Source organism: Quercus robur, chromosome 5 (assembly GCF_932294415.1).
Source record: "Quercus robur chromosome 5, dhQueRobu3.1, whole genome shotgun sequence".
NCBI lineage: Eukaryota > Viridiplantae > Streptophyta > Magnoliopsida > Fagales > Fagaceae > Quercus > Quercus robur.
This window is the reverse complement of record NC_065538.1, coordinates 42,840,963-42,855,381: the sequence shown is the minus strand read 5'-3', so window position 1 is coordinate 42,855,381 and position 14,419 is coordinate 42,840,963. Positions and strand designations below refer to the sequence as shown.

General features: G+C 37.0%; 1 protein-coding gene across 2 annotated transcripts; it reads left to right on the top strand.

Annotated features, from left to right (window-relative positions):
- Positions 1-2,049: 2,049 nt before the first annotated feature.
- Positions 2,050-14,051, top strand: LOC126726005 (glyoxysomal processing protease, glyoxysomal). 2 transcript variants are annotated; one of them, XM_050431089.1, is made up of 14 exons: positions 2,050-2,263; positions 2,392-2,438; positions 2,540-2,714; positions 2,827-2,874; positions 2,970-3,038; positions 3,457-3,600; positions 4,628-4,720; positions 4,882-4,985; positions 10,164-10,249; positions 10,329-10,423; positions 10,512-11,259; positions 12,072-12,270; positions 12,947-13,038; positions 13,498-14,051. In XM_050431089.1, exons 1-14 carry the CDS (start codon positions 2,198-2,200, stop codon positions 13,758-13,760), a joined length of 2,229 nt encoding a protein of 742 aa, XP_050287046.1. In that variant the 5' UTR covers positions 2,050-2,197; the 3' UTR covers positions 13,761-14,051. The 2 variants fall into 2 exon arrangements, with proteins under 2 accessions (XP_050287046.1, XP_050287045.1); XM_050431088.1 differs by having other exon boundaries at positions 4,598-4,720.
- The last annotated feature ends 368 nt before the right edge of the window (positions 14,052-14,419 follow it).

Here is a 14,419-nt window from a genome sequence, read left to right as displayed (position 1 = left end):
ATTAAAACAACGTAGTTTTGAATTAAAAAAACAATGTCATCTTAAGCTTAAAGTACGACACCACCTTGGGAGCATTGGTAAACAATCCGATGCCAAAATTAGTAACACAAAAGGAGTGAATGTGAGAAGTAAATTTCTTTTGGTTGCATACCTTTGGAGAGAGACGGAGGCGTGGTTAAAGTGAAGGGAGTATTTATATGACTTTCCTCTGCTGCTTTCAAAGGATGTCACATGCCCTTGCGGCCTTGCCTATTTCACCGTTCTGGGCATCATTCCCAAAGGGATTGGGACTCCCTCCCCACTTAGAGGACTCACAGTAAATATTAAGTAAAAGTGTTAGGGTGTTTAGCGTGGGTTTGGATACACATCTAGCGTCTGGCGTTTTGAGTCTTGCGTTATTCTTTTTTTTTTTTTTTTTTTGGCATGCGTTGCAGGATACAAATGGTTACTGTTTATGTACTGTTCAAAAACAGTAGCCGCACTATTTGACTTTTCAACCATTTCTAGCATATTAGTGGGTCCCATGCATTGTTCACGGGACCTACAAATCTCACTTTTCAACAACTTTTTCATTAAAAATGGGTTCCACGGTACTATTCACACATTCAAAAATTATTTTACTACAGCGTTTTCAGTTTTCAGTTTTCAATTGCAGCAAAATGAATTCTATCCAAACAGACCTTTAGTACATGTGTTTAAATAATAGTATTTAGTGTTTAAATACTGAAACACGTATTTTTACAATATATTTTTAACGCATATGTATTTTCACGACACTTAAATAACAATACTAAAAATTTCTAACCAAACGGACCCCAGTTCTTGTAGGTGGGTAATAAAGGACAGAACTTAGATATAATACACCATATACTATTTTTTAAGTTCATTTCTTAAAATTTAGCTAAGTGACTACTTATTTAAAAAATACATTTTCATTTTATAAGGAAAAATTCATTTTCATCCCATGGAAAAATACACTTAGAGCATCCGTAGCAGCTGTTGTAAAAATTATGCCATTTTACCACATCAAAAACCTACTTTATTATTTTACCACATCATTTTACAATATCTCATTTATCAGATATTCTATATTTTTAGCACTTCATTTAAATATTATTTCTTAATTCTTATTTTAAAACCTGGACTGTAGCCACTGATGGGAATTGGGGACTGTAGCCACAAATGTCACAAAATTAAAAGCTTAGAACATGGGGACTGACCGTGACAGAGAAAGAGGAATAAAAAAATAAAAAAATCATATGCCACAGATTTCCTTACCGTGCCAAATATATGATGACATTGTAGCATGTTGTAAAAATTATGAGATTTAGAATATCTGATATTTGGTGTTTTTTGATGTTTGGTGTGTTAAATGTGCCAAATATTTGGCATTTGGCACATTTAGCACATCTAGTATGGGAGCTCTTACCCATAATAATTATGATTGTTTGTGACTAATTCGATCGATTACTAAGGGTCAGTCTAGAGTCTAGACCAATAGTGGTGGGCCACCTTGTGCCGAACTCATGTAATGTAGTAAGGTTATTAATTTGGTACTGTACCTCTAAGTGTTGTCTATAATAAATGTGATTGTTTGTGACTAATTTGATCAATTAGTGAGGGTCACTCCGGTGTCTAGACGACAGCGGTGGGCCACCTTGCGCCGAACTCATGTAATGTAATGTAGTAAGGTTACCAATTTGCCCTTGAGATCCGCCGCCACAATGGGAATGGGGAGCATGACATGACATATATATATATATATATATCACATTATGATAGTGACGAATATAAATTATAAACACGCCACCAATAATTAGCTGCATCCACCCAAAAAACGAAATTAAAAAAAAAGAAAAAAGAAAGTATAATCAATTCAATAACGCTGCCCATTGGCCATTGCCGAGAATGTAATTTGGTCCTACATCGTTACGACGTCGTATCCATCCCATTTGCCTCTCTATCTAAATACCTCGTAAATCTCACTCTGTCTGTCGGCGTCCAGGTTCAACGCAACTAAAAAAGCACATCCTTACGTCACCAAAAACAAAAACAAATTGTTAAAAATCGTTGTACAAATTACACTCCAAAAAGCTCGTAGCATTAGAGCTCAACACAGAAAAGAAAAACCCCCATATTTCACAGAAAAAAAAAGTCCAAATCCAGAGCTCCAAAGAAAGCTAATCCAACCCAACCCATGGCTTTGCCGGACGTCGTTGAATTCGCTCGCAATTTCGCTGTCATGGTCAGAGTCCAAGGCCCTGTAAGTCTCAATATCCCAAAAACATAAAAAAGAATTGCTTTGTTCTTATAGCTGGTAACTGATAATGATTTTTTGTTTTTGTTTTTGTTTTTGTTTTCAAATTTTTTTTTTTAAAAATTAATTTTTAGGACCCAAAGGGCATGAAGATGAGAAAACACGCTTTTCACCAATACCAGTGAGTCAAAAAATTCCCATCACAACCCCACAACTATTTCCCAAGTTTTAGTTTTTAATCATTTATTGAAGTATTTTTTGTGTGTATTTGGGTCTTTGTAGTTCTGGCAAAACGACCCTATCAGCTTCTGGAATGTTACTTCCTGATACCCTTTACGATGGTGAGGTAGCTAAGGGGCTTTATGGCCAAGATAATCAATGCCCGGTATTGGTTGTGACTGTCGCCTCTGTTGTTGAGCCTTTTCTGTCACTGCAACATAGACAGAACATTGCTAAGGTTGGAACATTTGTGATAATTTAATGTAAAAGTAAAATCATTGATTAGTATTTTAAATTTTGGGGGTTGGGTTTTAAGTGTATTTGCTTTGGTTTAATTATGAGCTTTTCAGGGCCCACCCGAGCTGATTTCCGGCGTTGAGATCGATGTTATGGTAGAGGTATAAGAAAATTCATATTGGTTTGATAATTGGGGGTTGGGGTTGATTTGATTTCTGGGGATTTATGTGATATATTAATGTAATTTGATTTTCAGGGTAAAATGGGGTCTGAGGATTTGGATGAAGGTGCTCCTCGTTGGATTGGCGCGAAAATTTTAACATTAGTAAGCTTTTCATTCATTCAATTTGTTTAGTTGGGTCTAAGGAGGCATAAGAAACCATTTAATTATCTAATGGTTGTAAAAGGAGCTTGTAGACTTATGGGATCTTAATTTTCATTTCTTTTTCATATTCCTTGTTGACAATTATTGATGGCAGTTTGGTTGTCCTGTTTTTGTTAAAGATGGTGGTTTTGATTGTATGTGCTGTGGCAATAACTTAATGATATTTCTCAAAATGTGAATGCAATGCTATTGTCGTGGTTGATGCTTAGGTTCAGTAATGCTGAATGTGATAATTAGTACTTTATGATAAGCATCTTTTTTCTTTTTTCTTTTTTCTTTCTTGACATTGCTCGAATTTATAGTACTTTTAAACATTTGATACTCACTTTCAATGCTGGTTAACTGGTTCTATTTGCAGGCTGATATCCCTGCATCTGCCCTTGCTCTCCAATCTATTACTGAAGCTTCTTCGGGATCACCAGAGAATGGATGGGAGGTTGGTTGGTCTTTGGCATCACATGGAAATGGTCCTCAGCCTATTATGGATGCTATTCAGAAAGAGGTTAGTTGGGAAGAAGGTTTTCCATATGTTTTTTTTCCTAAATTTTTATGAGAAATCAATTCATATTATTAACTCAAAATTTATTTGACTTTTTTTATTTTATTTTATATGAATAGACTCCTCTATCATAGAACAAGAATGAGAAAACATCAACTGAACTTCAAATGTAATATTGTTTTGACTATTTATTGGCTTTGCATAGAGACATGTCTCTCTGAAATATAATGTCATGTCTCGTAGAATTTAGAACAATTGAGTGACCCAACCAAATTAAAAAAGTTTATTCTCTCATGTCAAATGTAATTGTTTGCAACTGTATTAAAATTTTCCTTTGCAAGAGAAATGTGGAAATTGTAGTATCATACTGGGAAACTCCTGATCCAATGATCTTTTCGGCTAAAAGAATCGGATAGAAGGTTGGTCATGAGTTCAACACCTATAGGGTGCATCAGTGCATGTATAACTTACCACTAAAACAACTTTTTTTTAATGATCTTTTAGCATGTAATCTGAAAACAAGCCAATAGTAATTATCAGCCAAAAGATATTTATAAACCTTATATGGAATTTGGATACCTGTTAGTTGTAATTCTCTTGAAGATTTTTGTCTTTAGCAGCTGCAGTTAAATGTAAAACAATGACTGTCAATAAATAGTTGGTATTTATTTTTTATTTTTTAAAATATCTTCGTAGTGGAACATGACCAAAGGATGCAAAAAGATTTCAAGTCACATTTGAAATTGTACACCCAAAGAGCAAGTAGAAGAAATCCATAGCAGTGGTCACAAAAGAACCAGGGCACAGTTTCTTGTAAATCTTGTAAAACGTTTCTCAAGCACTATGCAGTTTACAAACATTGTCTAGTCCCGGAGCAAATTTTTATTTTTGGTGCAACGATCAAATTTGGCATGACTTTTAATTTGCCTTTTGAATTTATTACTATTTCTTTTCCTTTTCTATCTTATGTACAAGCTTTTTTTAACTGATTCGGATCAAGCGTGATGCTAAATCTTTCTTGGAGCGTCAGAGCCATTTGACAGTGGGAGAATCAGGCAATTTTAGTCTTTTGGGAAAGTCAACAACTAGAATTGCGATTCTTGGAGTTTCCTTACTGCCTAAGGTAATTTAAGATGTGTTCTTACATCCTTTACTAGTATACCATATGGTAACGAATTCAGAATTATTATTTAGTGAGTATTTTCTGGCATGATTTGTCTGCTGGCGGTGTTTTATCTAGACATTTATGTTCAAAAGAGTGACTGGTGAATTCTTGTTATTTAGGATGTGCCTAACATCGTCATATCACCATTGAATAAGAGGGGGGATTTTCTTCTAGCGTTGGGTTCGCCTTTTGGTGTCTTATCACCTTTGCACTTCTTTAACAGGTAGTTTTCTTTCTTCATAAATTTATATTCTGTTAGAATTTCGTTTTTTGACATGCTTGCATTGTGAAGCACTTTATAATCGTAAACTGGATTGAAAATTGCATGTAAATTTTTGTAAGGTGTGTTCTGTCATTGTTGCTTTCAATTGATAATTTTTAATCTAGCGGAGGCATTTCTTCTCTCGGTCCTGAACTCCTTTAATTTTTGTACGAGGTGCCCTTTGTCTTTGTCAATTGACTATTTCCATTCGTGTGTCTATATATATATATATATATATATATATATATAAGATCTCGAAGTTTTTGACGGTCATTTTTTAAAATTGCATGGGATTAGTAGATTTTGGAACGTGAGATTTTATAGGAATTTCCATGAGAGGGAATTTGAGGCTGCCTTCTCTTTCCTAGAACTCATTCAGTCTCAGATTCCAAGAGGTATTGGGTGTGATAGACCTCTTTGATGTCTTAATGGGAATGGGAAGTTCGATATTCGGTCTTTCTATTACAAGAACAGGGGTACATCCCCTTCTTGCTTCCCATGGAAGGGGATTTGGAAAGTCAAGGTTCCTAAGAGGGTGGCTTTCTTCTTGTGGACTGCTGCCTATGGTTGGATTCTTACCTTGGACAATTTGATGCTTCAGGGCCTTCCTTTGGCAAATAGGTGCTGTATGTGCCACTGTTCTGCGGAATCTGGGGACCATCTTCTCATTCACTGCCCTATCGTTTATTCTTTGTGGGTGCATATGTTACAAACTTTTGGGATCCAATGGGTCATGCCAGGTTCAGTGGAGAGTTTGGTGTCCTGTTGGAGGAATTGGTTGGGGAAATTTTCTTCAGACATATGGAATATGGTTCCTGGCTGTTTGATGTGAGTTGTTTGGTTGGAAAGAAACCGACGCTCTTTTGAGGATCTAGAGAGAACGCTTGATCAATTACAAGCTCTCAACCAAAATACTCTTTTTGATTGGGCTAGGTGCTGTGTTCTTCTAACTGTTCTTCTACTTTGGAAGTTTTTTCTTCCCTTAGAAGTGCCCATTAAGCTGCCTTCCTTTTTCTTTTTTCTGTCATTTTTGTTTGCTGTTTTTTTGTGTTCACCATCATGAACACCTGTATTTGTTGTTTTTGTTTTTTACTGATGAATATAAGTCTTATTACTTATCAAAAAAAAAAAAAAAATTTGCATGGTGTCCAAATTAATTCCATTGGGTTTCCACTTATCTCCATATTCAATTTTGGTTCTTTGATCTCCTCCATTGAATAGAAGGGATAATTTATGTAAAATTAGCATGTTTTCCATGGTCTCTTAACTATTGCACTCTTTTTTATTTCTTGGCAAATTTACCTATCACCTTAGGGGACTTGAACCAAGGTTGTTGATATCTTTTCATATCAGTTGGTATAACTGGTATTTGTCGTACAGGTACACAATCCAGTACTACTATGCCCCCTGTTTTTCCTTGTCTCAAACACTGGACAACTTTAATTGATATTGTCCTTTTTGGCCATTCTGGACTAAAAAATACATTTGGTTTGGAATATTATTATTCTACAATTGAGATAGGAGGTGTGGTGGTGTGAAGAGTGGGCTTGCAGGAGGAGCATGGTGAAGAGTGTTGATTCTGGGATCGGTGGTGTTGATGAGAGAGAGAGAGCTACAGAGTGGTGGTGAGGAGAGATGCGGCTTGCGGGAGCAAAATGGGTAGCACTGATTCTGGGCTGGGTGGTGTTGGAGCGGAAAGTAAACTCTGCGATGGAGTGAGAGGCAGATCTGTAAGAGTGGGGAAGATTGAAGAAAGAAGAAAATGAAATAAGGAAGAAAGCAGAAAAATAAAATAAGGAAGAAAGCAGGGATTGCAGTGGGTGGTGTTGATGAGGAAAGTAAACTGTGAGGGGGAGAGAGAGAGGCAGTTTGTAAGAGTGGGGAAAATTGAAGAAAGAAGAAATGAAGAATTGAGAGACAAAAAACGGAAGAAAAAGATAATGAATAAAGATTGTGGTGGGTGGGAAAAAGGAAAAGGGAAAAAAAGAAGAAGATAAATATGGAGAGAACATGTGGAGAAAAAAATTTTGGACTTGGGTTAGTAGGTTGTGTTATGGTATGGAAAAAAAATCTAATAAAACTATATTGGTTTGGCGGCCCAATAATTATTAAATGAAAATAGTATTATTCTAGTAATAATTTACTTTGTACAGATTTATACTACTAAATTTTTTTTTTTTTATAGGTCAATGACAATAACTATTATTACATTTAATTACATGCAACACACACACACACACAAACTTTGGTAATAATTAGTCCTGAAATATTTTGTTTCCCTTGGTGAACCTAAAAAGGTCTCTGGTATAAGTATTGATAAGTGACTTGAACCCCAACCTTACCCATCAACCCATACAATGCCTTTATGGAGGGGGTGCTGTCATGAATTGAGATGGTAGACTAGAGTCATAGGCAGTTGGTGATTTTGTGATTTAGTGGATTGCAGGATCGGGCTGTGGGATCAGCAGATGGTTTGGGCTGCGGTTGTGATTGTCCCAGCCTTGGGGGGTGGGGGGTTGTTCTTTGGTGTTCTGGGGTTGGGAACTTGAGGTGGTTGTTGTTTTCTGTGTTTTGGGCTGGGAACTTGAGCTGGTGGTAACAGGACTTTGTATGGTGGCTTGGCTTTGCTATCAATGATGTGGTGGTTTGAGACTCCAGAGAGTTTTGCTTTGTGATGGGCTGGACAGCCTGTGGGTTGTTGGTGATTTTTTTTTTTTTTTTTCTCTTGTTTTTGTGGTTTTGGTTGTCATCCATAGGCCACAACAATGCTTGAAAACCACAATCGAATTTGGCTTTGATATCAAAATGACATAACACAGGATAGAATCAAAACTGATGCAATACTGAACTTAAAAAAAAGAAAAGAAAAGAAGGAATCAACACCTAGGATTATTTGGAATCGATATCAAACAAGAAAGCAAAGCCTAGGAATCAAACACTTAGGGTTGACTATAATCAATACTAGACCATTGAGAAAATTTCAACGTAAATTTATTAATCAAGGAAATTGTAAAACTATTCCATTGGAGTATGATAGCGTGTTTGTATAGGTTACTACAACTAAACAGTATAAACCTTGATTGTAATTGATGTAAGAAAGCCCAATTATTAAATCACAAAAATACCTGTAACTCTAGCAAATTACATAAAATCCTAATAATCTAATTAACTAATAAGACATAAAATAAAATCCAATTGACTTCTAAAATTAAGTAAAATGCAAGTCTGCCCTAAACTATGGAGGAGTAGCCGGTAAAACTAATATTACATGCAAGTAACGGGACCCTAAAAAATTTCGTTTTGCCCTTGTGTGTGAAATCACAAAATTATGCTCACTAAAAATCCCTAACAAACCAACCCACCTTTCTAAAAAGCTTCATCAATTCATCAGAAACATCCTTGGGCTTGAAACTTAAAATGTTGTCATGTTCTTCTCATTCATCCTTAGTGCCCTAATCATTTTGGGTCCCATAATTTGCAAATCAGGACCTATGTCCTGTATCTTCCCAGAAACAAGTACTTATGGCCTCAAAAAACCTCTATATTAGAGTACAATTGAAATGTGGGTACTGGGGGACCTTACTAGCAAGAAGCTTCATCTTGCCTAAAATGAAAGTCAAGTTCCTCTGTACCTTATCAACTGATAGTATTGACATAAGGAGAGACACTCCCAAAAGGACTGAAGATTTCAGCATCTAAGAAACCCAACTTTTCAAAATTTGCCACCTTTGTACAGATTGTTTCATGGTGTGAGATGCCAATAAGTGTAACAACATATTTATAAATCTTGGACTCCTTGGAAATTTTGGTTTGCATATATATTTATAAATCTTGGACTCCTTTGCTGTATTTGGGCTGTGCTGTCTTGGCAGTGGCAATGTGGGCTGGGGTTGAAAAAGCAATTATGGGTTATTGAGGTGGGTTGGTTTGTTTCGGATTTTTATAATGGGTAATTTTCTAATTTCAGATCATGTATGGGTAAATGGGGAATTTACCTGTTAGGGCGACGTGACTTGCACATGATCGTTAGTTCTAACCTAGAAAGCACAGACACGGCTGGGAGGGTGCCGCACCTGAGTCCGATGCGGCGCAACACGGGACGCGGCGTCCGACGCGGTTGACAGCGCGTCGGTGCCGCATCTGAGTTTTTTTTTTTTTTTTTTTTTTTTTTTTTTTTTTTTTTTTTTTTTTTTCTTTAGATTCGCGCCGACGTAGCTCGATTCACGCTGAATCGGCTTCAATTCGCGCCGAACCGGGCTGATTCGGCCAGAATCGGGCCTTATTGGCTATATCGGTCCGTATTGGCCGGCGACTGATACGGCTGAAACATGTCGGAAACGGCCGAAACAGGCCAAAATCGGCCATGAAACTCGCCGGAGAAGCTGAAATTCTGACCTCAGATGTGTTTCTTGCCTTCTTCTTTCTTTGTTTTGTGAATCAAGTATATTAATGTGTTTTTTAAGAATATTTTAATAGTAAAAATATATAGAAAATATAAATAAAAATATTTTTAATAATTTTTTAATCGCCGAGTCCCGCCGTACCCGCACCCTACTTTTTCAAAAATTGCCGAGTCCCGCACCCACACCCACACCCGAGTCTCGAAACGCACCCGTGCTTCATAGGTTCTAACAACTAATCTGGCTATGGGTTGCAATGTACCAGCTTTTTAAAAATTGTGGTGGTGATTGCAAGTTCTAATGATTTACGTGCAAGGTGCAAAAACCTTATAGTTTAGGGTAGATTTGTGCAATTACCCTTGAATATAATTGTCTTTGTGCTTCCCGCATCAAAGATAAGTGTGGAGCCCAGAGGATGAAGTAATGCTTGCAAGATTCTTTGGGTGTATTTCTAATTTACCGATAAAAAAGAAGATTACTTATCCCTGTATTTTTCTTTTCATTAATTATATGGTGTTTTTTTTTGGGGGGGGGCGGGGTGGGGTGGGGGGTTGGGGTGTTTTTGGTGTGGGGGGGGGGGGGGGGGGGGGGGGAGTCATGGCTCATTGTGGGCATTCAATCTTTGAGACCAAATTAGTTTTTGTTCTCTGTGTGTGTGCATGTATATAGTGTTCCATTTGATGCATCACGCTTTTCATTTTTCTTCTCTTTTTTAAAATTATTTTGCTGCTTGCATCAGTATATCAGTCGGATCCATTGCCAACTGCTATCCACCTAATTCATTGAATAGATCATTGTTGATGGCTGACATACGGGGTCTTCCTGGTGAGTGCATTTCTTTGTTTGATTTTTTATTATTCATATTCTATTGGCTTCTCATTCCCTTTAATACTGAATCTGTCAGGAATTGAGGGTGGTCCAGTTTTTGGTGAGCATGCACATCTCATCGGTATTTTTATAAAACCGCTAAGGCAAAAAGCCAGTGGTGCTGAAGTTCAGGTAATTTAAGAAGATTTCTCTCTCTTCCACATAGTTTGAACTTTGTTATAATTAACTCATCATGCAAAACTTTAGCGCTGGGTAACAGCTGGTGATTCCATGGGAAGCCATGGCAACTGCTTGTTGTGATTTGCTGCGGAAGGATCCTCAAAATGCAGAAAAAGGACCTGGTTACAAGGAAGGAAATTTTAATGCTGTTGGGAAAGCATTTTTATCTGATGGCAAAGACTTAGATGGAACCTTTCGCTATTTGCACAAGCATCTTGATTCCTATTACCCCTCCCAGCTAGCAGTTGAGCAGGCAATGGGTGCTATTTGTCTTGTTACTTGTGATGATGGAGTTTGGGCATCTGGGGTTCTGCTCAACAACCAAGGCCTGATACTTACAAATGCTCACCTGTTAGAACCGTGGAGATTTGGGAAAACAACTGTCAGGGGTGTAAGATATGGATCCCAGTCAGAGGATCTTTCCTTCTTGACTGAGGAATCTGCATCGCTTGTCCAGAATAGAGTTGAGGGCAACCAGAAGATTCAGAGTTTGCTGCCAAAGTCGCTGAAGACTGTGAATACTTTTCTCTCTAATGAGTTTAGTGGATATAAAATGAATTCATCTTACAGAGGCCATAGAAACATACGTGTTCGCCTGGATCATAGGCAACCCTGGGTTTGGTGTGATGCTAAAGTACTATATGTTTGTAAAGGACCTTTAGATGTTGCCCTGCTGCAGCTTGAGTATGTTCCCGATCAACTTTCGCCTATCATCGTGGATTTTGAATGCCCATCTTTGGGATCAAAGGCATATGTTATTGGACATGGACTCTTTGGCCCAAGATGTGGTATAGCTTTGCTTACCTTATTTCTCTGCTTTTGGTTGGTTGAAACCCCATGGAATATAATATTGCATTTTGGTGATGTGACATCTTAAATATTTATCTTCATTGCATTTTCAGAAATTTGTGTGTGTGTGTGTGTGTGTCTCACAGAACAATTTATCAGTTATTACCCGTAAAATTGTGATAATTAAATTTTCTGAAATAACTTTTAATCCTATGTTTGCTGAACTTTATGAGTTTAGTACCACTGTACCATAAAAAGACTTTAGAAACCTTTTTACATTTTGGGATTCTGATAGTCTGATTTATTCTAATACAACAATCTTAGCTACTGCACATAAGGGAGGGAGGTTTGTTACAAAAATAATGACATTACTAAACCTGGATTTTTTTTTTCCCACAAAAATGTGATTTAATTTTCCAAATTAAAAAAAAAAAAAAAAAAAAAAAAAAAAAAAAAAAAAAAAAAATTGATGCAGGTTAAGATAATTTCCTTTATTCTAAACCCTTTTTCACTTCAATTCACTCTACCGTGTTCATTAGACATATGACTGTCTGTGAATCTGAATCATGAAATTTGATTCTCTTTATATCATGTCTTTAACTCTGGTATTTAATGCAACATTGTTCTATAGATTGGATTTTCACTTCTAAGTGCCATGAAGGAGGACTAGATTCTGTTCTCGTGAGATGTGCATATATTTCCATTCTATGTTCTTATTGTTTGTTCAAATTTAATGTCCCCCCCCCCCCCCACCCTGGAAATATAGTTTCTCAAGTCTTTGTATCCGGTTCTGCTTCCAAATCCCCAACAGGCTTCTTCCCATCTGTCTGCTCTGGTGTGGTAGCAAAAGTGGTCAAAGCAACGATGCCCAACTCGTATTCATTCAGTCAAGAAGGAGATACACAAGGACAATTTCCAGTGATGCTTGAAACAACAGCCGCTGTCCATCCTGGTGGTAGTGGTGGTGCTGTTGTCAATTCAGATGGTCATATGATTGGACTTGTTACAAGGTACAGTGACTGAAATTGTACAAAATGATACAAGTTACTATGAGGTAGAAAAAGAGACTGGGGGGGTGAGGGGAGAGGTAGGGTTTGTTCCCCTTTCTTCAAATCCAACACTTTTCCTGCTATGCCCATGAAGTTGATTCCAATTCCACACTTGTGGGTTGTGATGTGGTGTGACGTCATTGGTGTTGGGCTTCTAGATTTTGATGTCAAGGGGAACTCTTAGGTTGCGTTTGACATTGGCTGAAAAAGACAATTTTTTTTTTTACTATTTAGCTAATTTTGGTATTATTCAACTTATTTTTGCAACTATTTATGGGTCACATTGCACTTTTTGATACTATTTATGGGTCTCACTGTACTATTTCAACTAGTTTTTAACTTTATCTATGGTACTTTCAACAAAAACTTTTCAGTGTCAACTTAATAAGCTGTTCTCAAACGGACTCTTAGTCTCCTATGAGTATAGTTCCTTGGTGGAAGTTGGTGCTGCCTACTTGCATACTTGGTTTGTGTCATGATCTAGGAGGTGTTGAAAATAGAGATACAAGAAAATAAGAGAGAACATGCTAAATCCTAAGGTTCACCCCTAGGATATTAATCATGTTCTTCTTTGCATTTTCATTCATATTTCAATGATCATTCAATTTGTTGATTGAATTTCATATTCTTGATACAGCAATGCAAGGCATGGTGGTGGAACAGTTATACCGCATCTGAACTTTAGTATTCCATGTGCTGCTCTGGCACCAATCTTCAAATTCTCAGAGGGTTAGTGTCTTTAAAACTGCAGAAGATAATATGATTTCACTTTTATTATCATGACCATGTAAAAAAGTTTCCTTTTTTATTATTTATAAGAAATGATGATCCCACTTTTAGCTTCACAAATCTTAATAGCTCAATTTCATCAGAAAATTGGGTAGCTTTTTGGCTAGATATGCAGTGCAAGCAGGACAAATTGACTATGGTGCTTAGCATGAGAAAAATAAACTATTTTCTCTTATTGAAATTCAAACGAATTTCTTGCTTATGCATTGCATTCTTTTTTTTTTTGGGGGAAGAATGAATTTTTTACATAAAAAGTGAGAAAGCGGAAGAAGGAAGTAAGAAAATATTGTATTTATGCCATAGTTTTTATGTTAGATGAATTCTCCATGGTACTTAGTAATTACTGAAGTTAGGAAGTATAGTTGTGGTGGATCTGATGACTTTGCTTTTCTCCGACAGATATGCAGGATCTGTCACTTCTACGAATCCTTGATCAACCGAATGAACACCTTTCTTCTGTATGGGCATTGATGCCACCGCTATCCCCCAAGCCCCCCCCTCTGCCTAATCTGCCGCAATCGCTACTAGAAGATAACAACAAAGAAGGGAAGGGTTCCCGTTTTGCTAAATTTATGGCTGAAAGGCAGGAGTTGCTTAAAAAGTCCATCCAACTTCGCAAGATGGAAAGGCTTTCTAATGAGATCATCCCCAGCAAGTTATGAATATCTGGCAATTTTCCTGCACTGTGTAAGAGCGCGCCTCAAGAGGAGTGATGTCAGGTCTGATAGCCTATCATGTGGTAGATTTCGGTCTGCCTTCTGATTCTCACAGGTTGGACAAAGAATGAATTGGTGGTTGAAAGGTTGTGTTCTTGGAATTATCATGGTAAAGATAAGTGCTATGCACGAGTGAAATAGACTGGTTCTTTGTATAACACAGTTCCACTAATATTTTACAGGTGATATATTTCTAAAAGGATGTCCAATAGAAATTAAAGTTTTATTCTGTACTAATTAAGCTTGAGTCATCCATGAGGATGAAAATGGAGTCATCAGTGCATACCTTTGTCCCAATTATCTAGGATATGTTACAGAAATTCCTTAAACCTACACAACTATACATATAATCTTGTTGGAACTCGATGATTGTCATGTTCTATAGCATTTTCTTTTTAACAATCTTACGGTTTTACAGTGACTTAAGGGGTTTTGATTTTTTTTCCCCCCGCTAAATAAGGGGTTTTGAAATTTAACTCGTACAGTCTATGTTTATTCGTTTTAACCTGCCTTCGCTGTGTGAAGTGGTTGTATTGGGGTGGGGATTTAATTTTTGATGTTTTCTAAAAGGGGAGGGGAAATTATTCGTGGGTTTGACTTGGAAG